The following is a 21898-nucleotide window of genomic DNA, read 5'->3' as shown; positions in this document are numbered from 1 at the left end:
GTGTTCAATTATTATAAAATCTGGTATGCAACCCAGTGATCTCAAAGCAAATATTGTACCGGAAGTAGTTATTGTAGTAGCAGTAGTACTAGTTGCTGTTGTCAAAGTACTAAAAGTAATAGAAATAGTATTAAGAGAAGTAATATTAGTAGAGTATTAATAGAAATTAGTAGCAAACAACCATGAAGTACTTACTATATGCAAAAAAACTTGTTAATGTTCATCTCATTAAATGCTCAGAATAGTGGCACAAAGTTGGTTTTACCATTTTCTTAAAATACAAACAACCAAATGTTGAAATACGGGCTTAGAGAATTAAGGGAACTTGCCCAGCTAACAGATCTCAGCGACTTGAGAGCCTCATATGAAAACCTTGGGTATCCAAATTTTTTTGTCTGAATAATTTGTATAGGGCAGTAAAATGTGTGTTGGAGAAAATGTTCAATACATTGTTAAAATTCGGGGGGTTATTTTTAGAATAGAAGCCTCAGATTCTAGGGAGCAGCTCAACTTGAGGCTGAATGATGTATTAATACCATAAAGTTAATGCATTTTACATTTTTTCTTTGGGAGACAGTTACTGTAAACATTCATACAAATAAAATAATAACCCAAATTTTAAATATATCCCAGTTAATCAGTCTCGTGTTGACTAAATTTAATGAAATGTAGTAAATAGCAATATGTTCTACACAAGGCCATTTTAAAAATTGGTCTGAGTGTTTCATTTTGTGTTTGTTACTAGTTTAACAGAGTGAACAAAATGCTCTCATCATGTATTAATACTTTGCTATCAATGTCATTAAATAGTGGTTTAGCAATTTACTGCTAGTTAATGATCCAGGGCATCGTAATAGCTCTTCAGGTCTCTCAGGTAAACACAGTCTGTTTAAACTACTATTGCTTGAGAATAAGATGACTTAATATGAGTTAATTTAACATAAGATGATGAAGACTTATAATTGCAACTTCCATTATTCAATTGATACAACCTAGATTGGGCTCAAAGGGAACGCCAGGTTGGATCCCTGCCCTCTAGGAGCCTAAAGTCTAAGAGGGAGGCCAACACAATAAATAGGCAGGCAGTTTTTTAAGTGGCAACGTAAGTAATACAAACAGCTGGGATACAAGATTATGAAATTAACATACAGAAACAGTATTCAGGTCTTTATTTTTGTCATCAACATATGTTTACAGAGTACACTTTGTGTTCAGTGAGCAGCTGTACAATGTGTCCTCAAGACACATTTCACTCCTCAGATTTTATTGTGCATCTGGATTACCTGAAGATCTTGTTAAAATGCAGATTCTGAGTCAATATATCTGGAGTGAGCTTGAGAGTTTGCAATTATAATGAGCTCCAGGATGATGCTGATGCTGTCGGTCTTCAGATCACACTTTGAGTAGCAAGAGTCTAAGTTATTTTAATAAAATCTTCTCCTTAGCGTTTCTCATTAAAATCTGTGATATCGTATTTAAACATAGGCATAGATATTTGGAGAGATTGCTGTTAGATACCAATGTAGCCCTACCTTAAAAATGAGAAACTATCAGGTAATGAACTTCTCGCCATTTGTCCTAAAACTTTTGGCTGTTCCCATATAAAAAGACCATTTGTAAAGGCTAGAAGGTGGTGGAATATCTCCTTTCAGTCAATGTCTTGACTCCTGTCTAAAACTATCCACCTTGGAGCGTGAGGTGATCACAAGTTCCTGACACAGATACCTGTCTTTTAGAAATTACACTGAGACCACCAGTTCATTTTGTTGAACAGCTGAACAGCTGTCTATCAGTACTAACTTTTAGTCACTACCAGTTTAAGCCAAATTGGAGCCAATGACCTTTGGGTGAGAAGTTTGATATTCCATTTGAGTCCCTGGAGTCATCAGAGCCTCCTGTTGGAAGAGGTGTAATTCAGAAATTTCGGCATGCTGCCTCCAGCCCAAAGCACAGAGATCGTTTCTTGAAACTCACAGTCACACTTAGGCTATTGGTTTCTCGTGACATGAATGTAAGAGAATGGTGTAAGGATTTGCTTTGGGTTACTTTTTTTTTTTTTTTTTCTCTAAGCAGTGCTTCAATTGATTCGTATAAAATTTACATGGGCAATTATCTACCTTAGTTACTGGCAATAGATTCCCAGTATTTCTAAATAAAGATACAAACTGAAATGCCCCTGGTCCATATTCTTCATCAGTAGTCACTTTTTTTAATGGAACTTCCAAATATGAAATTAGCTTTCTTTTCTGGGAATAAGAAGGTTGCTAGGGAAGGTTAGTAGGGACATGTGAACCACTGCAGAAGAAAAATGTTATGTGTCCTCATCTTGTTATCACCATATCAGAGATGTGGAGTAATGGGGGATAAATGATAAGCTGGGCCTGTGGTATTGTTTTCCCTTAGTATTTATTCCTATGAGATAATCATCTAAATTAATAAAGATTTGCCCTTTTATATGGAGGAGAGAACCTGATCCAAATGGCCTCATAAAAAGGAACTTGCTGAAGGAAGTCATTACTCTAATTAGCATTTATGCCCCTGAAACTAACAGTATACCTTTTTGAAAAATGACGTTCAATACATTCCAACCTACCACACTGAGTAGTAGTTGTACCTGAGTGCCAGTTTTAATTGTTCTTTTGATGTCAATTTAGACAGATCTACTAATAGGATTGTGTTATTACATAAATGCCTCTGGTAACAGAAAAAATGTCATTATTGAGCTGGATTGAATAGCTCTTCGCTGTGATGCACAGTAAGCTATCAAAGCTTATTCATTCATGAGGCCTACCTACCTATTCAGAGTTCCTTTTCTTGTCTATATTCATATAAACAATATCATTCTTTAGCTAATGAAAAATGTTAAATGATGCTTTCTATCCTCTTCCTAGAAGATTTTGTTCTATATTTAGATCAAATCCTATCCCACTGACCTCTAAAAACAGCTCAGATTCTCTAGTGTTGAATGTGTTCTTAGAGTCTGCAATTTTAGGATTATCAGTTTGGGCTTGAGAAATTATTTTGTTTTACTGAGTTTTCTGCATGAGTGTTTCAGTTTTAATGACATCCGATGTCTGATGGTAATACACACACACACACACACACACACACACACACACACACACACACACACACACACACACACACACACACACACACACACACACACACACACACACACACACACACACACACACACACACACCCCTTTCATCCATCTCCAAACCATCTCCCATGTCTCTTGTTCCCCTCCAACTCTATTTCCCCTTAGCAACAAGGATGAATAAACTTTTAGAACCTTAAATAAAATCATATGTTTCCCCTCTGTGAAACCTTTCCAAATCCCTTGGCTTGACTGACAAGGCCCTGTAGGATCTGCTTCCTCTCTGTCTTTCCAGTTGAATCTTTCCCCTCTCCTCCACACTTATGATTACATGAAGCTCTTCCTATCCCATCGACTTTATTCTTGTTATTCTTCAACCTGTAACCCTCTTCTCCTGGCCGTTTATACGATAGGCACATTCTCATCCTTCGAATCTCAGTTTAAACAGTACCTTCTCAGATAGACCTTTCTTGCCCACCCTACCCAAAGTAGGTTTCTCTATTGACCTCTCTTAAGCACTCTAGCATGTCCTTTATTTATCTGATATATTTGGTTAATTTTTAATATCTTTTCTCCTCTGGATTCTTAAGTTCCCTGAGGACAAGTGCTTTATCTGCATTGCTTATTTGCTGGGCACATATTAAATGTTCAATTAATGAGTCAGTATCTATGCTTGGAAAATTGTGTGTTGGTAACTGATTATTCCATAGACCAGGGAGATGGCAATCTACGTCCTGTGGGCCAAATCCACTTCAACACCTACCTTTTGTACAGCTCACAAAGTAAGAATGGCTTTTGTTTTAAACCGTATAAGAAATCAAAATAATAATATTTATGTCACATGAAAAGCATATGCTATTGAAATTTTGGCATCCATAAATAATGTTTTATTGGAGCACAGCCATACCCATTCACTTATGTACTACCTGTAGCTGCTTGCACACTACAGCAGCAGAATTGAGTAGTTATGACAGAAACCATATGCCTAAAAAAGCCTAAAATATTTATTCTCTGCCTCTTTACAAAACAATTTTGCTGACCCCTAACATAGACAGGTTTGCATATCAGAATTTTAATACTAATGAACACCTATGTTGTCTTGTAGCTTTTTATAAAGACTACTTAGAAGAAGGAGTGATAAGAGATCCTGAAACAGGCTACTTGAATCTCTCTTATTCTGGCCTTTAAAAATAAATCTCATCCGATTGGTCTCCCTCCCATTGAGGCAGTCCTCCAAAGCAGTGGTTCTCAGATATTAATGTGTATCAGAATGACCTAAAGTGACCCAAGCCCAGAGCTTCTGATTAGGAGATGGGGAGTGGGGCCTGGGATTTTACATTTCTAACAAAATCCCAAGTCAAGAAATAGTGACCAGGGTTGCATCCTTCTTTACAGGGTGTGAGTGTCCCATCAGTGGAAGAATTCACTTACTCATGTGCAGTGTTATTCTAGATGCTGGGAACAAAGCTAACTGATAAATGGCACCTGCTGAGAAGCCAAAACTTAGTGCTATGCAGGCATTAAGTAAATAATTACGATAAAATGTAAAAGCTGTAGCAAGAGGTATAAACAAACTGATAGGGGCACCAGTCAGCACCTGAATATTTGTGAAGGAAATTAAGACTTAAAGAATTCGCTAATGTTTCAAGAAAAAAAGTCCATGCTGCAGCATGGTCATGCCAATCCACAGCACATAAAGAATCCTGAGTATCGGGGCAAATTTAGAGGTTCTGTCCAAAATTTCTTATTTCCAAGTGAAAGAAGGGGAGGTCATCATGAAAAGACTAACAGTTCTTCAGGCAAGTTGCTAATATTAGTTCCTACCTAAACATTACTTTGTTTCTTTGGTTTTGTCCTTTGAACCCTGATTATCATCATTGTCCCCACATCTGTCACCTCCCAATAGCCCAAGTTGCCATCATTGCACCCCTGCCATAAACCGTTCATTGACCTCAAGATTTTCCCTCTTGCGGCTTCCAATCCGTTCTACATGCTTCATCCTGGCAATCTACTGGAAAAAACAAATCTGAACGTCTTTTAAAACCTTCCCTTCACTTTTTGAAAATTAACCCCAAACTTTAACAAAACCTTTAGGCTCCATGTGATCTCTAACCTCAGGGGTCCCCCTTGTTGTTGGCACCAAGCACATTGCTCTTCTTTTCAGTTCTTCTAAGGAACTGTTCTTCCTCTAGAGCCAGGGCTTTTGCAAATGTATTCCTTCAGCGTGGAATGCTTTTCTTGTATGTCTTGAACCTTCACTAGATTCTACTCATCTTTCTTATCTCAATTTAGACATCAGTGCCATGGAAAGCTGGCCTTTCACTGACTCCACCCCTGTCCCCACTGTCAGAAGCAATAAATGAGTAGTCCACACTGGTTATCAGTCTGGAGAGAAAGGCCATATTACTGTAGTACCAAGGGAGTGTGGGGAGAGAAGGTTAATCATTACATTAAACCTGCCATCAAATATACCTTCAGTTAGTTTCATATCATCAAAAACCAAACTATAAATTTCAAACCACATAGCCCTTGAGTTATTGGAATGTCAGAAGTATTTTACAACATAGACTATGTCTTGAGTTAAATTGAGACAGGGGAAACTGATCTGGCTAACTAGTCAGCAGAAATTTTACGATTAGCTTTTATAAGCGACTAGGTTTGTTTGGGGGAAGAACACACACATAAACATGCACATATTCACATACATAGCAACTTCCATCTAGCTCAGCTATTTAACCTTCAGAGAAGTCCTTGGGACAAGTTTCAGAAACAATAAAGGAATTTTATTTCTTATCGTTAGAAAAGCCACATGCATTTCTTAAAAATCTGTATTGACCCAGAAATATTTTGGCCCAGATGGAGGGGAGGGGACTGGGTTTTTAATCATATGCCATTTTTTTTTTCCTTAACAAGCCTAACTTGAACTCTTCTCAGAGTTCTCAGAACACCACTACTTGACCTTTATAGTTATTGTCCATTTGTAATTTAGTATATGTGTGATTATTTGACTAATATCTGTCTCCTCAGCAGAAGGTAAGCTCGAAGAGGACTTGCTTGTTTTTTCATCATTGTACCTTGAGATAATTTATGCCTGGCACATAGTAGGCTCTCAGTAAATATTAGCTAAATAAATGGCAGAATAATTGTCTAGGTCAGCTTATGAGAGTCTCAACCCCCCTGGTGACCCTTGAAACCTTTTCCTGGCTGAGCCTCTTGCCCATCAAGTGTCTATTACTGTCCTGGACCTTTGGATTGACTCTAACCCTCACCTTCACCAGCTCTTATTAGTTATGGATGCCATTACCTGCTACCGGTAACTGACTGCGTATTGAGTTTTACTTCTCACAAGAACTAGAAGAGGAATTGAAACGTTATGCAATCTAAACGTTATCATTTTGACATGTAATCAACATCAAAATAATAACTGGGGTGCTTTACTTTTTTGTACCTTCTTCAAAATCTAGTGTGGATTTAAACTTATGCAGCTTCGTAATTCAAACCAGCCACATTTCAAGTCCTCAGCAGCCAGTTGTAACAAGTGGCTGCCACATTGGACAGCGTAGCTTAGTACGTTATCGGCTGTTAGGGGATGACAGATGAGCACATATGCATGGCTTTGGGCCAGAATGTCACCAGCAATAATGTTAGAACATCATGAAAAGGCACATCGCAGCCCTCCTCATCCCCGTCTGACTCCTTCTCATCTTCTTCCCCTTTTTTTTTTGCGGTACGCAGGCCTCTCACTGCTGTGGCCTCTCCCGTTGCGGAGCACAGGCTCCGGACGCGCAGGCTCAGCAGCCATGGCTCACGGGCCCAGGTGCATGGGGGATCTTCCCAGACCGGGGCACGAACCCGCGTCCCCTGCATCGGCAGGTGGACTCTCAACCACTGCGCCACCAGCGAAGCCCTCCCTTTCCAACCTTTTCCTCCAATTCTTTCTTCTCCTCTTCCTCCTGCTCTTTATTTTTCTTCTTACTTTCCATTTCTTTTCTGATCTCTTTTCCCCCACACATTTCTCCCTCTACCTTTCCTTCATTAATGCAACAATTTTTCTACAATAAACTGTTACTGATACTTTCAAATTTACTACACAATGAGAAAGATAGTGTGAAAGACAAAATTATAATGTAAAAATTTGAGGATTGTGGAAGGTGTACCTCAATAAAAAATACATCTTAAAAGATTTAGCAGTTGGTTTCTGGACTTTTAAATATAAACTACCGGTACTGACAGAATTGTCTTGTCACAGGTTGATTTTCATAGGCTGTGAGTACAGCGATTCAGGAAAAACAAAATGCATTATTAAAGACTTGTTACAGTTACACAGACAAAGCTTTAGAGTTAAACACCAAAAACTCTTATTTTCTTTAACCTTTTGGGTTGTTCATTGTTTTCCCGGCTCATAAATTGGTTCTACTTCTACACTGCTGCTAACTTTAACTATACTCTAACATCTAGGATTTATGTTTGTGTCTCACAGGTCACAATGAAAATGTCGACTGTTAAAAAAGTCATAAATTTTAAAAATATCTCATGGACTAAAATATAAAGTTGACGTACTTCGTATATGGCCTTCCACAAAGTAATTAGAGTTCACATCCTATGAGGGATCTACTTAGGGGCTTTCTAATTCACCAACAGGGATGGATGCAAATGAAAGGCTTGGAACAAAAATAGAAGTACTCTGTAACCACAGCCATTTACCCAGAGGGAATGTGCAAAGAAATATATATAGAGAGTAACATGACAGTTCTCCACGTTTGTGTCAAGAAAGCAAATGAGTCCAGACTCCCAAGTAATTGAAATTGTTGGCTACAATTTATTGTCATTCTCTACTTATTGTCGATTCAAGAGTTTCTGATACGATGGCAAGGAAATATAACCTGTTGTCATTACATCCTTTAAAATTTGCAGAATTTTGGAGGTAAGTACTTTAGAACTATGACCCAATTCTGTCATTTCAGAAATGAGGAAACTAAAATTCAGAGGAGTTTAATGCCTAATCCAAGGTCTTTTAGGAAGTTAGTGGTAGAACCTTGATTAGGACCCAGATCCTCTGAATATTTGCTGGACTCTTTCCTACGTATGCTCAGAAAAATCCAGCAAACATTTTCCAAGTAGAAGTAAAATTTTTCTGACTTCTATTAGCAACTAAGAATTAGATATTTGGCAAATTTCTTTAGTCATTAACCAGTAATCAAATTAAGATTAATCAGAATTTCGCTAGATATTGTACTTGCAAGACAGTGACAAAAGAAAGCCTTAGAGGTCTCCTAATTTCTTAGTAACTTTATAGTATCACAGTTAATAGCACCATTGAGAGAAGGAAGTTATATGACAAGCCATAAATGCTGTGGGAGAAAAATAATACTGTCCTGGAAAGGTTCAATTTCCTTTATCAATTTTTGAAGAAGTAAATTTAATCAAGATGACTATCACAGGAATCCACTGAGCTTTGCACAAATGCCCATTTAAAAATTCGTCAAAATTTCACTTCCGGGGCTTCCCTGGTGGCACAGTGGTTGAGAGTCCGCCTGCCGATGCAGGGGACATGGGTTCGTGACCCGGTCTGGGAAGATCCCACATGCCGCGGAGCAGCTGGGCCCGTGAGCCATGGCCGCTGAGCCTGCGCGTCCGGAACCTGTGCTCCGCAACAGGAGAGGCCACAGCAGTGAGAGGCCCGCGTACCGCAAAAAAAAAAAAAAAAAAAAAAAAATTCACTTCCACTTTCTCATTTACTGAGCCATGAAGGGACTATTTCTTAAGGACTGAGCTCACTTGACACTTTAAAACTTAAACAATTAGTTGCATTAATAACACAGTTGCAAATGGTTTCCATTCAAAAAGGTAGACATGTAAATTTGGTACTAACTGGAATTATAATACGAATTATTTTTTTTTCCTCAGGGCTGTTTTCCAAAAATCTTTGCGTTGACCTTTACTTAGGTTCCCCAAGGATCACCACATGTATCTTACCAGGTACTCTGATTACCCAAGAAAATATCCCTATTGTGATTTGAGAACACCAAAAAATAAGTTCTTCTAAAACATGTGTTCCCCCAATGAACTGACCGAATTTCATGATCAACTTTTTGGATTAGATTTAAAAGCTGTTAATTTATAAGATATATTAAGCCAATATTAGGTGTTGGCATCGAGTTTAAATTAGTTTATCAGAGTGGTGATCCAGTCACTTAGCAAGAACTGAAGAAAATTAGAAATGGGACATATATACTATATAGAAGAAAAAGAAAATTGGAATTATTATCAGCATGGGGGATGAAAGAGGAGTCTAATGAGAGAAGTATGAGGCACTGGGTTCTAAGCACTGTGGATGATCGAAATGAGAGTATGTAACCAGACGTATCGAGAGGGAGGAAAACACGTATGAATAATCTCTCTGTTTTTACACTATCACCATGGGTCAACAAGTGCTCTCTCTATGGATTGTGACTAACTAAAAAGGGCTCTTCAGTCCTATTCTTGAACATAAGATAGGTTCCTCACACGAGTCCATATGTATATTATTTGCTTGAAACATTTGTTCTTTTTTTCACTTTCTAACTTATAGCTTGATAATAAAGTCAGAAGTGGATTTTTCAGGTTAAGACAAGATAAAGTGATAAAATGGATGATTAGGAAGCAGGGTGGAAGAGCACTGTATGAAATGTACATCTGTTGGGTGCTTAATAATATCTTACATGTATTCAGTGCAGCAAAGCAACTAAACAAAAGAAATATCATTGATACAGTGTCACCTGAAGTTGTCATTGTATTTTGGTGTTTACTCAGTTTTCTTAGTCATTTAAAGTAAGATTTTCACTTTACCGTTTGTGAGAAAAATGAGCCAGGTGGTAATATGGTAACCTAAAATGTTATTTGATAAAAGTCTAAGGCTGTGCCGTCCAGCATAGTAGTCACTAGGCACATATGGCTTTTCAGCGCGTGAAATAGGGCTTGTCTGAATTAAAATGTGCTTTAAGTGTAAACTATACACTGGGTTATGAAGACTTATTAAGAAAAAAAGTAAAAATATTGCATTCATAACTTTTATATTATATTGAAGTGATAATATTCTGTGTATGTTGGGTAAAGTCACATATATTATTACAATAATTTTCACCTTTCTTTTTCCCTTTTTAGTGTTGCTAACTAGAAAATTTTAAGTGACATGTGGCTTGTATTTGTGGCTGATATTACATTTTTATGACAGAGCTGCTCTAAGGAATTTAATATTATTTAAATGTGATATGCTTGTGAATTGGGCTTGTAGTTTTTTTTTATGTTTCTATAATTATAAATGTTCAAATGCTTTACTTTGAAAGCAGATATATATTTGACGTTGAAAAATCATATGTAACTTCCTTCTGTTCTCTTGGGGATTTCTTTGCATGATTTCTTTACATATTTTATTCCGCACAGGTAGGAAATGTTCTGAACTCTTCTGAATAATGCCTGAGGGAAGAATCACTAAAGGAAAGGGTATCTAGTTTCCTTTAAACAAGGAAACCACCTACCCTGACCAGTCTGTAGATAGTTCCATTTAGCAAAGATTTGTCCTGTGTCTGTCAACATTGGCTAACATGTATAAATGAAAATTGGGTCAGGAACACAAGAAACTCAATGAGAACTTGAAAACAAGTTTCAGAAAATGTTAGGTTAAACCATCTACATGATTTCTGGAGAGTACTAATGAACAGCTGAAGACAGTGAAATTCAGAAAGCATGGGGATCATATTATTAAACCAGCATTCATTAATTTAAAATAACCTTGAAATTCTTAGGTAGGGGTTGTTGCAGAATAATTCACTTTTGCATGGGGAAGAACCCACAAATTTTCACATTGTTTGCACAATTGTCCACATTTTGGAAGTCACATTTAACACTGAATTTTCAAAGAATTCAGCAATTTACTGTTTAGCACAGGTATCAGTGACAAAATACCATTGGAATGTTTTTTTCTATTTCCGTCACATGTGAGATGAATGCTTTTCACCACAAAAGGAAAATACATCATCTTTTGAGGTCAGGGTTTTTTTGCACTTTGGTTTCAAGCTACTAACTATATATGACATGATGAGGAAATGATACCTTTTAGGGGCAGATCAAATTTAAGTATCAGAGCTGCTTACAAAAATAACTTCAAAAATCAGTTGACGAAAGCATTCTACAGTGGGCCTTTGAGCCTTATTTTCTGGTAGGAAGTGTAATTTTAGAAAAGTAGAATATTTTTCGAGGTTACATTTACTAACTTTGTATGTACAGAATTTCTAATTTACTAACTGCAGCCATATGACTGTGATTCTTGCCATGGCAAGACTGTCTTATGATGGTTTTTGGTACTAATTTTCAGTCATTACTATCCCTTGTGTAATATGTTAACAGGTCTTAAAATTTGAATTTAGAAACCTCTCATGACTTATCTGTTTCTATTAATACAGATCTAAATCTCTGATGTAATAAAAATAATTATTTACTTATGATCTGTCAGGTTTTCTAACAGAAATTAATTATGCACGGACCTGGAACTCCAAACCTCTCCTCTCCATTTAATGTCAGACTCATTTTATGCAGGTGCTATTAGGAGGCCAAGTATCAAACTATTTGCTCCATTTATAAAACAGTAAAAAAACAAATGATGAGATTTTCAACCTCTCAAATTTTTCCACACATTCTTTCCAACATAAGGACATATTCTTAAGCTATCTGGGGATCTCAGTGATGGGCTGTGTTGTATGCATGTCCCAAAGTACCTATAGGCAGTCATCTCTCTTCCACTAAATCATTATCTAAAATTGATTCTTTCTGGTTACCAAAATGGGAATAAAAGCACTGAGAATACTGGGGGAGGAATGGGGGTCAAGACCTTAATCTGTGAGGTATCTTGAAGACAAAAATAGTACCTTTCTAAAATCCATCTGCACTTGAGTGCCATGTGGAATGATATATGATTATTTGATGTAAAACCTACACATGTTATTATTATACACCCAAAGGACTGAAACAACAGAGTCAACATCTGGGTCTACTACTTAAAAAGCCAAATGAACTAAATAACAAATCACATGTTTCTATCATGATCTAGTTTAAAGGGAAAAGGTGCTGGAAATAAGTAAAAGCATTTCAAAGTATTTCAGCTTGTTACTAGCACTTTCACATTTCTTCATACCTAAAATTAGTTTTTAGTGTCTTTCCTACTTCTTGTCATAATATCAGAACTTACAAACATAAAGAATATGGTGCATCTCAGCAAATACTATTTTGGTATCTATTACCCTTCAATAAGGACTAAGGATATAAAAAAGGGAACAGTTTATAATTTATTGAAATCTTTTTCTCTTCCTTTTTTCCCCTTGGCCTCACCATTAAAATCAGTGTGGGGATAAAAAGCCTGGGAAGGGTCAGAAGAAAGACAAAAACATTGTTTAAAAAACTTAGACTAAGACTTTTTGAAAAGATTATTTGGTCTAACAAACATAGAGAAAGCAAAGGAGTAATCCTGTGATAGCCTTCAAGTATAGTACACAAAAAGTTATTTTAAAAAGCTCTTTTCAAAAAAAAAAAGCTCTTTTCATCTCTTCTGGATGACTTAGGAAAGGTCTCCGTAAAAGTGAGTAATGGATTAGATTTTCCAAGTATTTTCTAGGGAGGTTAGCTCATAACAATGCAGTCTGTTTTAGTCTCTCTCCCCTTGCAGGAAATTAATATAACAGTGTTCAGTGTAAATGGTCATTTAGTAAATGTTTTTACTATTATGAAACCAATTATTGACATTTTTATAAACTATTCTTTTTATTCAAATTTCTGGAAAGCTTTTTCATATTTATAATGTAAGAAATGACTACATTCACCCTGTTTCACTCTTTCATAACTATATCTTTATGGAAAAGATAGCCATTCTTTTAAGTACTTAAAAAGCTGAGGAATAAATCAAGTTAAATCAGGTTTCTCAAATAATTGTCTCTTTTATTTTCCAAGCATTGATTCAAAATTAAACTGTTAATTTATAGATTATCCTAATTGTGATAGAATAAAGTGTTATGTATCATTTCCATGTTGTCATCATATTCAACAACTAAGTTAGTGAAATTTTGTATTACACTTACATAAAAGTGCTAATGAATACACCACACTTTACAAATACAAATATAGTCAGTAAAAAGTGGGCTAGGAAAGCCTATACCCCCTACCCCATCTCCCCAAACACACACACACATACACACCCACTTAGTTTTGGAAGAGAGGAGGGAAAAAAATCACCTAAAATGTCCCTGCTTCATCATTTGGTAGCAAGCATTGCCTTTCTCTTGAAAGTGTTCTTTTTCTGCTCATTGGTTGTGGCTTTGAATGAAGTCCTAGAGGACTGCGTCAATTCCAGGCAGGTTGCAAATTGCATCGTACTTTTTTTTTTTTTTTTTCTCTTGAGAGGCAATATAGTTTTTTGAAAAGAAATGAGGTTCCTAAGTCAAATGGATATAGGCTTTCCACCTGTTTTATGTATAATATTGAAAAATAGTTTTAGAGCCTCCATTTTCTTTTAACTGCAGAGGCAGAATGACTTCGTTCTAATCCCCATCAGATACAAGCGCTCAGAAGTAAAATGCCCTTTACAGTGTCCAGCTCACTAAATTGTGGTGATGATAGTAATAATAGTAGTAGTTGTTGTAGTTGTGACTGTACTTTTGTGACTGCAGTCATCTTATAGCCCCACAGTCCCACTTTAACTAAATCAATTCAAGGATATAAAGAGACAGCCAGATTAGGGGAGACAGGATTCAAAGTCAGGTTTATCTCACCACGATCTGTGCTGTTAAACATACACCGTATTGTTGTGGTATTTTGGATTTTAGATTCTCTAAATCCTGGCACTCTGCATAGAGGCACTTCATTCTTAATGGGACAGTTTTTCCAAATTATATTTTTAAAAAGTTTTGATGTTTGTTTTTTGGAAACATGCTGGTATGTTACCTAAAAGGCACATTTTATCCTTAATATATTGATTTGTATGTATTTAAACATCAGGACATCATTTCAGTGACTTAGCTACCTGACCATCTGGCTAATTTTTCAACTTCTTTTAGGTATTTCTGGTTTCTTTGTTCTGTGCATTTGGTTTAAGGTAAAAGCCTATTCTCCATGAATTACATTTCTCAAGTGTAGTAACTATATGGGTTATTTCTGTGCCTCTTTTAAATTGCTATTATTATTGCTAATAAAGATAATCTTAATGTCTTAACTAATGATTTGTACTCTTTTACATCTAAAATTTAGTCTAAACTATTAATTTCATAAATCAAATTGTAGAAATAGAATATTGCTGTATAATTTGTAATCACATCTCATTCAATAGGAGTAATTATTTAGGAATGTAAATTCAACCAGACCTTTACTTAATATTTATTTAGCCTGAGTTATGCATTTATTTCTAATTAGTAAAAGGTTATTTTTCTACCTCAGGGAGATTTAAACCCTAAAAGACAAATTGGAAAAAAAAAAAAAAAAGCCCTGAAGTGTGATTCATTTTTGTTAGTACTACATATACTTAAAAGCACTGAAGAGGGTTCCCTTTTCTCCACACCCTCTCTTGGACTGTTGGTGGGAATGTAAATTGATACAGCCACTATGGAGAACAGTATGGAGGTTCCTTAAAAAACTAAAAAATAGAATTACCATACGACCCCGCAATCCCACTCCTGGGCATATACCCTGAGAAAACCATAATTCAAAGAGTCATGTACCGCAATGTTCACTGCAGCACTATTTACAATAGCCAGGACATGGAAACAACCTAAGTGTCCACTGACAGATGAATGGATAAAGAAGATGTGGTACATATATACAATGGAATATTACTCAGTCATAAAAAGGAACGAAATTGGGTCATTTGTAGAGATGTGGATGGACCTAGCGACTGTCATACAGAGTGAAGTAAGTCAGAAGGAGAAAAACAAATATCGTATATTAATGCATATATGTGGAATCCAGAAAAATGGTACAAATGAACCTACCTGTCGGGCAGGAATAGAGACATAGGCATAGAGAATGGACATATGGACACAGTGAGGAAGGGGAGGGTGGGATGTGTTGGGAGATTAGGTTTGACATAAATACACTACCATGTGTAAAACAGATAGCTAGTGGGAACCTGCCGTATAGCACAGGGAGCTCAGCTCGGTGCTCTGTGACGACCTAGATGGGTGGGATGGGGGTGGGGTGGAAGGAAGGTCCAAGAGGGAGGGGATATAGGTATACATGTAGCTGATTCACTTTATTGTACAGCAGAAAGTAACACAACATTGTAAAGCAATTTTACTCCAATTAAAAAAAAGCACTGAAGATCTCAGAACACTACTTAAAATTATATTATTTATCGGGACATGCAGGACTATTTACTAGTTTTATATTATGTTTATTAGATAAGAAGTATTGTGCTTCTATTGCCTGTGGTAGTGGAACCTGCTAGGCTTTCAGAGTCCAGGGCCAGCAGACGCAGCTTGGGTGTCCACAATGGACTCCTTTGTTTCCGCCCATTTTCCTCAAGGGTTTCCAGCCTCTTCCCTCAACTAGCCATCTCATACCTTTTCAGCATATCCTTATCATCTTTAATTTAACTAGAGTATGTTTTGGTTGTTTGCAACCCAGAACGCAGGTGATTGTAACAAGGATTGCCATTCCAATTTATAGATGAAGAAATTGAGCCTTACTGAGTAAATAACTTGCTTGAATTGTGGTTATATAGAAAATCCAAATCTAGACCCCATAACTGCTACTTAAGGGTTGGTTTCTTTCACAGCACACTGTTTTCTCAGTTGCCTTCAGTGGCCTCTGCAGATAATGAGATGTGGTTCCCCCTCTGTGCCTCCTTGATTGAGTGCTTAATCCTATTTCCTGTTTTAATGCTTATCTGCTTAATGTCAAATGTGCCTGTCTTCCACACTAAACCGCTGAGCATCTGGAAGACAAGGATTGTATTAATAGTCATCATTTTCTCTCAGACGTATACTGGAGTGCTTGGGTGCACAGTCAGTACTAAATAAAGATTTTAATGAATGAGTGAGCAAATATGTGCGTAAATTATTCAATTAACTGAAAACACCAATATGGGTTTGAAGTTGATGCTAAAAGCATAACATTGATTTTTTAAAAACACCACTGTGTCGTTTACCAAGCAAAAATTTAAAGTATTTTTTCATAAAAGTAATTTGCTTTGAATATAAAAAGATGTTCACATAGTAAGCATATATTCCATGTTACTGTTTGCCAGGCTCTTATGACAGAGATAAATAGGAATTAGTCTCCTCTTTTAGAAGGCTCACAGACTGATGGGGGAAACAAATGTTTTCTGTAGCTCAGATCATGGAGCTGTGGGAAAAAGAGCTGTGGTAATCTGAAGAATGATTACAGTAGCAGGCCCACTGTCGGCAGTCATGGGAACCACGAAACTGGCGTGGAGATCCAGCTCTAGGCAGGATGCTGTGCACATCAAGGACAGCAGCCAGAGCCCTTTGCAAGCTGGAGAAGAGCACAATGTGCTTTGCCTTTCCAGAATGTTATAAGATTTGCTTAAAGAATAAGTTACCCATACTCTTATTCAGACATAATTATTTTTAAAAAGATTATAATCAAGGCTTGTTATAAAAATTTTTTGATTAATTTGAAATTGCTATGTGTCATATGAAACTAATAGCTAAGACTATATTTTGATTTGGCACTAAGGTGAAATGAAGATAGGTCTGTATCTTTGTTTAAGCATTAAAGCCCAATACAATAGAAGCAACAAATAAACACCTATACAAAAACATAAAAGGATATAAAATGATATGTATGTATGTATATGTAAAATACATATATATGTATAAACTAGGATACACATTTGTTAATAAAATTTCCATTCTTTACAAATTATGCACACCAGTAGGAGAAATATTTAACTTCATATGTTTTGTATCATTTGCAGACAATTACTACGGTACCCCAAAGCCTCCAGCAGAACCAGCACCATTGTTACTAAATGTAACAGACCAGATACTTCCTGGAGCCACTCCAAGCACTGAAGGAAAACGAAAAAGGAATAAATCAGTAAGCAACATGGAGAAAGCAAGCATAGAGCCTCCTGAGGAGGAAGAGGAAGAGAAGCCTGTGGTCAATGGAAATGGAGTAGTAGTAACACCAGGTTAGTCTTTTACATTTGTTAAAGGTTTATCAGCTCTTCTAGATGTAGCTGAATATATATTATATCCCTGTGTTCAAATGTATATTTTTTTCACATATATATGTTCAGGTGTGTGTGTGTGTATATATATATGTGTGTGTGTGTATATATATATATGTAATGATTGTAGTTATCTTGAGGGAGACAAGATTATGATATCAAAAGGAAAGGACATGATTCTTGTATCCAATTTATTAGTTTTAATTTTGACATATCAAGGAATCCATTCAACTTCTTCAGTTTCTGGTTTCACTTATACAATATTAATGGCAATATAGTGAGTGGTTTAAATCTTAGAAGGTGTTACAAGTTATGAATATGATTGTGTGACATTGCAAAATTTTTGTTAATTAATATTAGATATAATCTATCCTTAGAAATCTTACTATACTTTCAGCTTTGTGAAGAGAGGTTGTGTTGTGTTATTTAGTTAATGGCGTCAATGAATACAGTCCACAGAATAACCATAGCTACATAATGCCCATGTATTTATCCCCCCATCCTTACCACCTAGTCTGACAATTTGGGGAAAGCATCTTCACAAGTGACACTGTGAAGGCAATTACCCTTGAACAAGGGAAAGACTTGTTATCCCTTTAATTTATCATCTGTCATATCACGTATATAAAAAAAGTATCAGACAGATACAAAGTGTGTTTTTGCAAGGGATGGATTTGTAATTTTCTTATACTTACTAATATAGTGCCAAAATTTTTATTTATAAAATAGATTTTTAAAATAATCTTATTCATAATTAAACGTTACCAAAACTAAACTACGGCATTCTCTTTGCCTATAATCTTGGAATAAGTTTCCAAAGTTTTGTTTTAGGTATTTTTTAATAATGACATATCATTATTTTAATGGGCATTGAAGATCAAAGGGCTGTGTTAAAACTGTTGAAAAAACATTAACACATGTACCTTGCATACTTATTATTCTTAAGATATTTCCTACAACTACTTTAATGTCTGTACTTATCACTGTACTGCTTCTATAGTGACATAATGTTTGAATTTTCATAACCAATTATTTTTATCAAAGAAAAGCTTCATAAGCCTATTTTTTTTTGCCTTCCTTTTCCTTACTACCTGTAAAAATGTTCTTTATTAAACATAAAGGAAACCAAATTTCAGTATGTGTCAATCAAGGTGTAAAACCTTAAAAATTGGTTTCCTCTTGGTTACTCAGAGGAGGGTAACTTCCTCCATTAATATATTGGTTAAAAACTTATTCTCTGACCCTAGCAGTCATTGATATTTGGGTACAAATGCTAAATATCACTATGGGTGCATAATGTAACTTGTTTACTGTAATATGATCTGGTAATTTTCAAGCAATTAGATACCTTCTCTGTTTTGATTCTGAAATGTCTCTGTCAAAATATTTACTTTTCATCATGTAATGGATTTAAGTTAAGTTGATAGGACATCGTTTTCTTAGTTGATCTTTTATGTGAGAAGAAAAACAATTCATCTAAATGGAAGCAAGTAATCACAAAAGAAGTAGAAGTTGGGTGTCAAAGAGCAGTTATAGAATTTCTTACTGGTTAACACCTTATAGTTAAAAATATAAAATATATGGCCTTGATTGGGCCCAAATAATTGATTTGTATTTCATTTCTACTCTGTATAGAGCAAATCAAATGAAGCATTCTTGACCAACAGATTCTTAAACTAGAAATTTGTTTAACTGGGGGGCACAGTGAATCTGGAAAGCTCCATTCCCTTCTACTCATACCTTAGACATGAAGAATGGAGTATTTTTATGTCTAGGAAGTTTTTAAGGCTCCAGGGAAAATGGACTGGTTTGAACTCTTCTTTACCAGCCCTAGCCATGTGACTGTCTCTGGACTTCTGAGGCTGACAGTGATAGAGAACAACTGTGCAGGACAGCTCTGGGATATCTGGATAGTCAACAGATGCCACAAACATGGTTTTGTGAGCCTGGCTTGGCAAGTATTCTTATACTACTTTTTCTTTCTTATTATGGGACATGAGAGATGTAAAAATTAGGCATCTCTTCACCCAGTGTTAAAAGATGGAGGAAACAGCCGCAAACCAGAAAATTGGTCCATCATCCCTTACTAGAAATCTTTTGACGAGTCCCATTTTAGGAATGGCATTGTTTTTCTTTATGTTTATCCAAGAGAAACTTTAGGATAAAACTTTTTCTTTGCTCCCCCCCCCCTTATATACATTTATCCAACTCTTCACCATTTGAACTTCATCACATTTTTCCTAGCACAGGGTCTTTGTCCTGCGTTTGTCTTCTTCTCATATACATTTGTTGGATACAGGACACTTCAGACAATAGTGACAAAATTGTTGCTTAAATTTTAGTTAACACTGCCCTGTAAGAGCCTGTAATAGTAATTAATACCAGACATCCGTTTAGAGCATAAATAATATAGTGAGGCACATTTGCAAAGGGAGAAAAGCTGACTGAGGTAATTTCATTCCATTCCAAGTAATATTGATGATAATGACAATAAACAATATTAAATAATTAACTTCTTTTGGATCTTACCATGTGCTAGGAACTCCTTAACCTCATTATGTGTATTAGTTCATTTAATTCTCCTATCAGACCTATTAGTTAGGTACTGTTTTACAGATGAGGACACTACAGTTAAATAATTTGCCCAGTAACTGGAAATAGGAAATATTACACAGGAAAACTGGATCCAGAACCCATGATCGTAGTTGCTTTACTCTCCTGAGTCTTATGTCACCAAATAGAAACATAAATATATTTCTTAACAATTTGTAGACACAGGACTACTATTTTACTTGTACATCTTTAAACATGGAATTATAAATCTTTACCTACCAAAGGCTTCTTATTTCTTTCATTTCTGGAAATCATGTGCAAGTGAACTTATTTCCTTCTGTGGATATAAAAGATTCCTAGTTCTTTATAATATTCTGTATGTATATAAGTACCAAACCTACCGGTCTTTAACTCCTTATATACTTTACCAGAATGAACTACTTCCTCTATGTAAATGAAGGTTTTAGAGTCCTCAATTTACCCATTACTCATTTTCTTTTTCTCCTTTGAATTGTAGTTTATAGAGTTACGTATTTCTTTTTCTTTCAGACCATATCTATGTAAAGTCAGTGATCACTTATAAATAGTTAATTTCTCCATGAAGTTCTACTAATGTTATCAACGAATATATTTTATTCTAGGTTCTCTCTTTTTACTCAAAATTACATTACAGAACTGTTTCTTTCTCTGATATATGTCACTTTGGTGATGGAAATTAGTGTAGTTCTAGCCTTAGAAATGTAGTTTTATCATTGTAAATAACAGAAATTACAATAAAAATAAAATAAATAATGGCAACATCCCTTTAATGAATGCATACAATGTGCTAGGCATATAGGACATATATTATCTCTAGTTCCATAATCACAGTATATTTGCTCAACAAATGAGATGCTGAAATTTACCTTAAGGTACTTAACTAAGATAATGGTAGCAGAGTTGAAATCTAGACCCAGGAAAACCTGAACTCATCCTTTTCCGCCATATTTCCCTGGGTTGTTAACTATGCTGAGGACAAAGAGACTTCTGACCTCTGTAAGGTAAATCACAATCCTGCAGTGCAGTGTATTTCATCTACGTTGTATTCCATTATATTTGTCCTTCACGGGGTTCATGGAAGTGATATTAGATCTAATTCTTGCAAGGATGGTATATCCTTACATCATCTTAGAGAATTTGCCTTTAAACTATATTTAAAATTCATATGCTCAGGAAACCTTCCCTTTGACATCAACCTCACCTTATGTTCAGACATCTTTATCTTGTTAGAGGTGATATCCAGCCTTGTGGCTTCAATACTGTAGATTTACCTGCAACCTTCATTCTCTCCTGTGTTCCAGGGCCATATTTCTAAGTACTGCCCACTGGACTGCCCCCACCCCAAGCATTTCTTCAGCAACTTAAATGCAACATTCCCCTTAAACTCTTCTCCCATAAAACAAACAAGCAAACCAATTTACAGAGTCCCTTGCTGGATTTCTCTAATTCTGCTTTTTACCCAGATAGCTCAGAGTTTGATGCTTTTCTCCCCCCAGGCTGGATATACATTATTAGGTATAAAAGATCGCTGTACCTTTAGCTTTTATCTCTTCCTTCCTAATATCACTGCCCCATCCTACATCACTCCCTCATCCCCTTGTTTGTGGACCACAGTCCCCTAACTGACCTCCATTCCTCCAGGCTCCACTTGTCAAATTCCCTGTTACTCTTCGATCAATTAAAAGGTTCTTGAACCAGCATTTGGTCACGTTAACTATCCTTCTCAAAACTTGGATGAGTTTCTATTTCTACTGCTTCAAACTCTTTGGGCAACCGCCAGGTCCTCTCACACTTGACTGCAGCACCTCTGTTATCTTTGGTTCCCATTATTCCCCAACTCTCTTCTCTCGTCTACATTCCCATACACATAAAACACCTTCACCTGTCTGACAAGCCTTTTCCACATTTGAACCTGCTATTCTTTTATTCGCAATTCAATCAAAATTTTTATATTCTCTGGAAATCACTTGTTTACTCTCGTAGTGAAAAGT

At 36.0% G+C, this 21898-nt stretch overlaps 1 protein-coding gene across 2 annotated transcripts in view; it reads left to right on the top strand.

Annotated features, from left to right (window-relative positions):
• Positions 1 to 21898, top strand: part of MAGI2 (membrane associated guanylate kinase, WW and PDZ domain containing 2) — a 1338731-nt gene that overhangs the window by 818087 nt on the left and 498746 nt on the right. For both annotated transcript variants that reach the window (XM_060020317.1, XM_060020318.1), the window contains exon 4: positions 17061 to 17276. In XM_060020317.1, the coding sequence (XP_059876300.1) occupies positions 17061 to 17276 (216 nt within the window). The remainder of the gene's footprint in view (positions 1 to 17060; positions 17277 to 21898) is intronic.

This window comes from Delphinus delphis, chromosome 9 (assembly GCF_949987515.2).
Source record: "Delphinus delphis chromosome 9, mDelDel1.2, whole genome shotgun sequence".
Classification (NCBI taxonomy): domain Eukaryota; kingdom Metazoa; phylum Chordata; class Mammalia; order Artiodactyla; family Delphinidae; genus Delphinus; species Delphinus delphis.
Note: the sequence above shows the minus strand (reverse complement) of the source record. Positions and strands in the feature narration are given on the sequence as shown.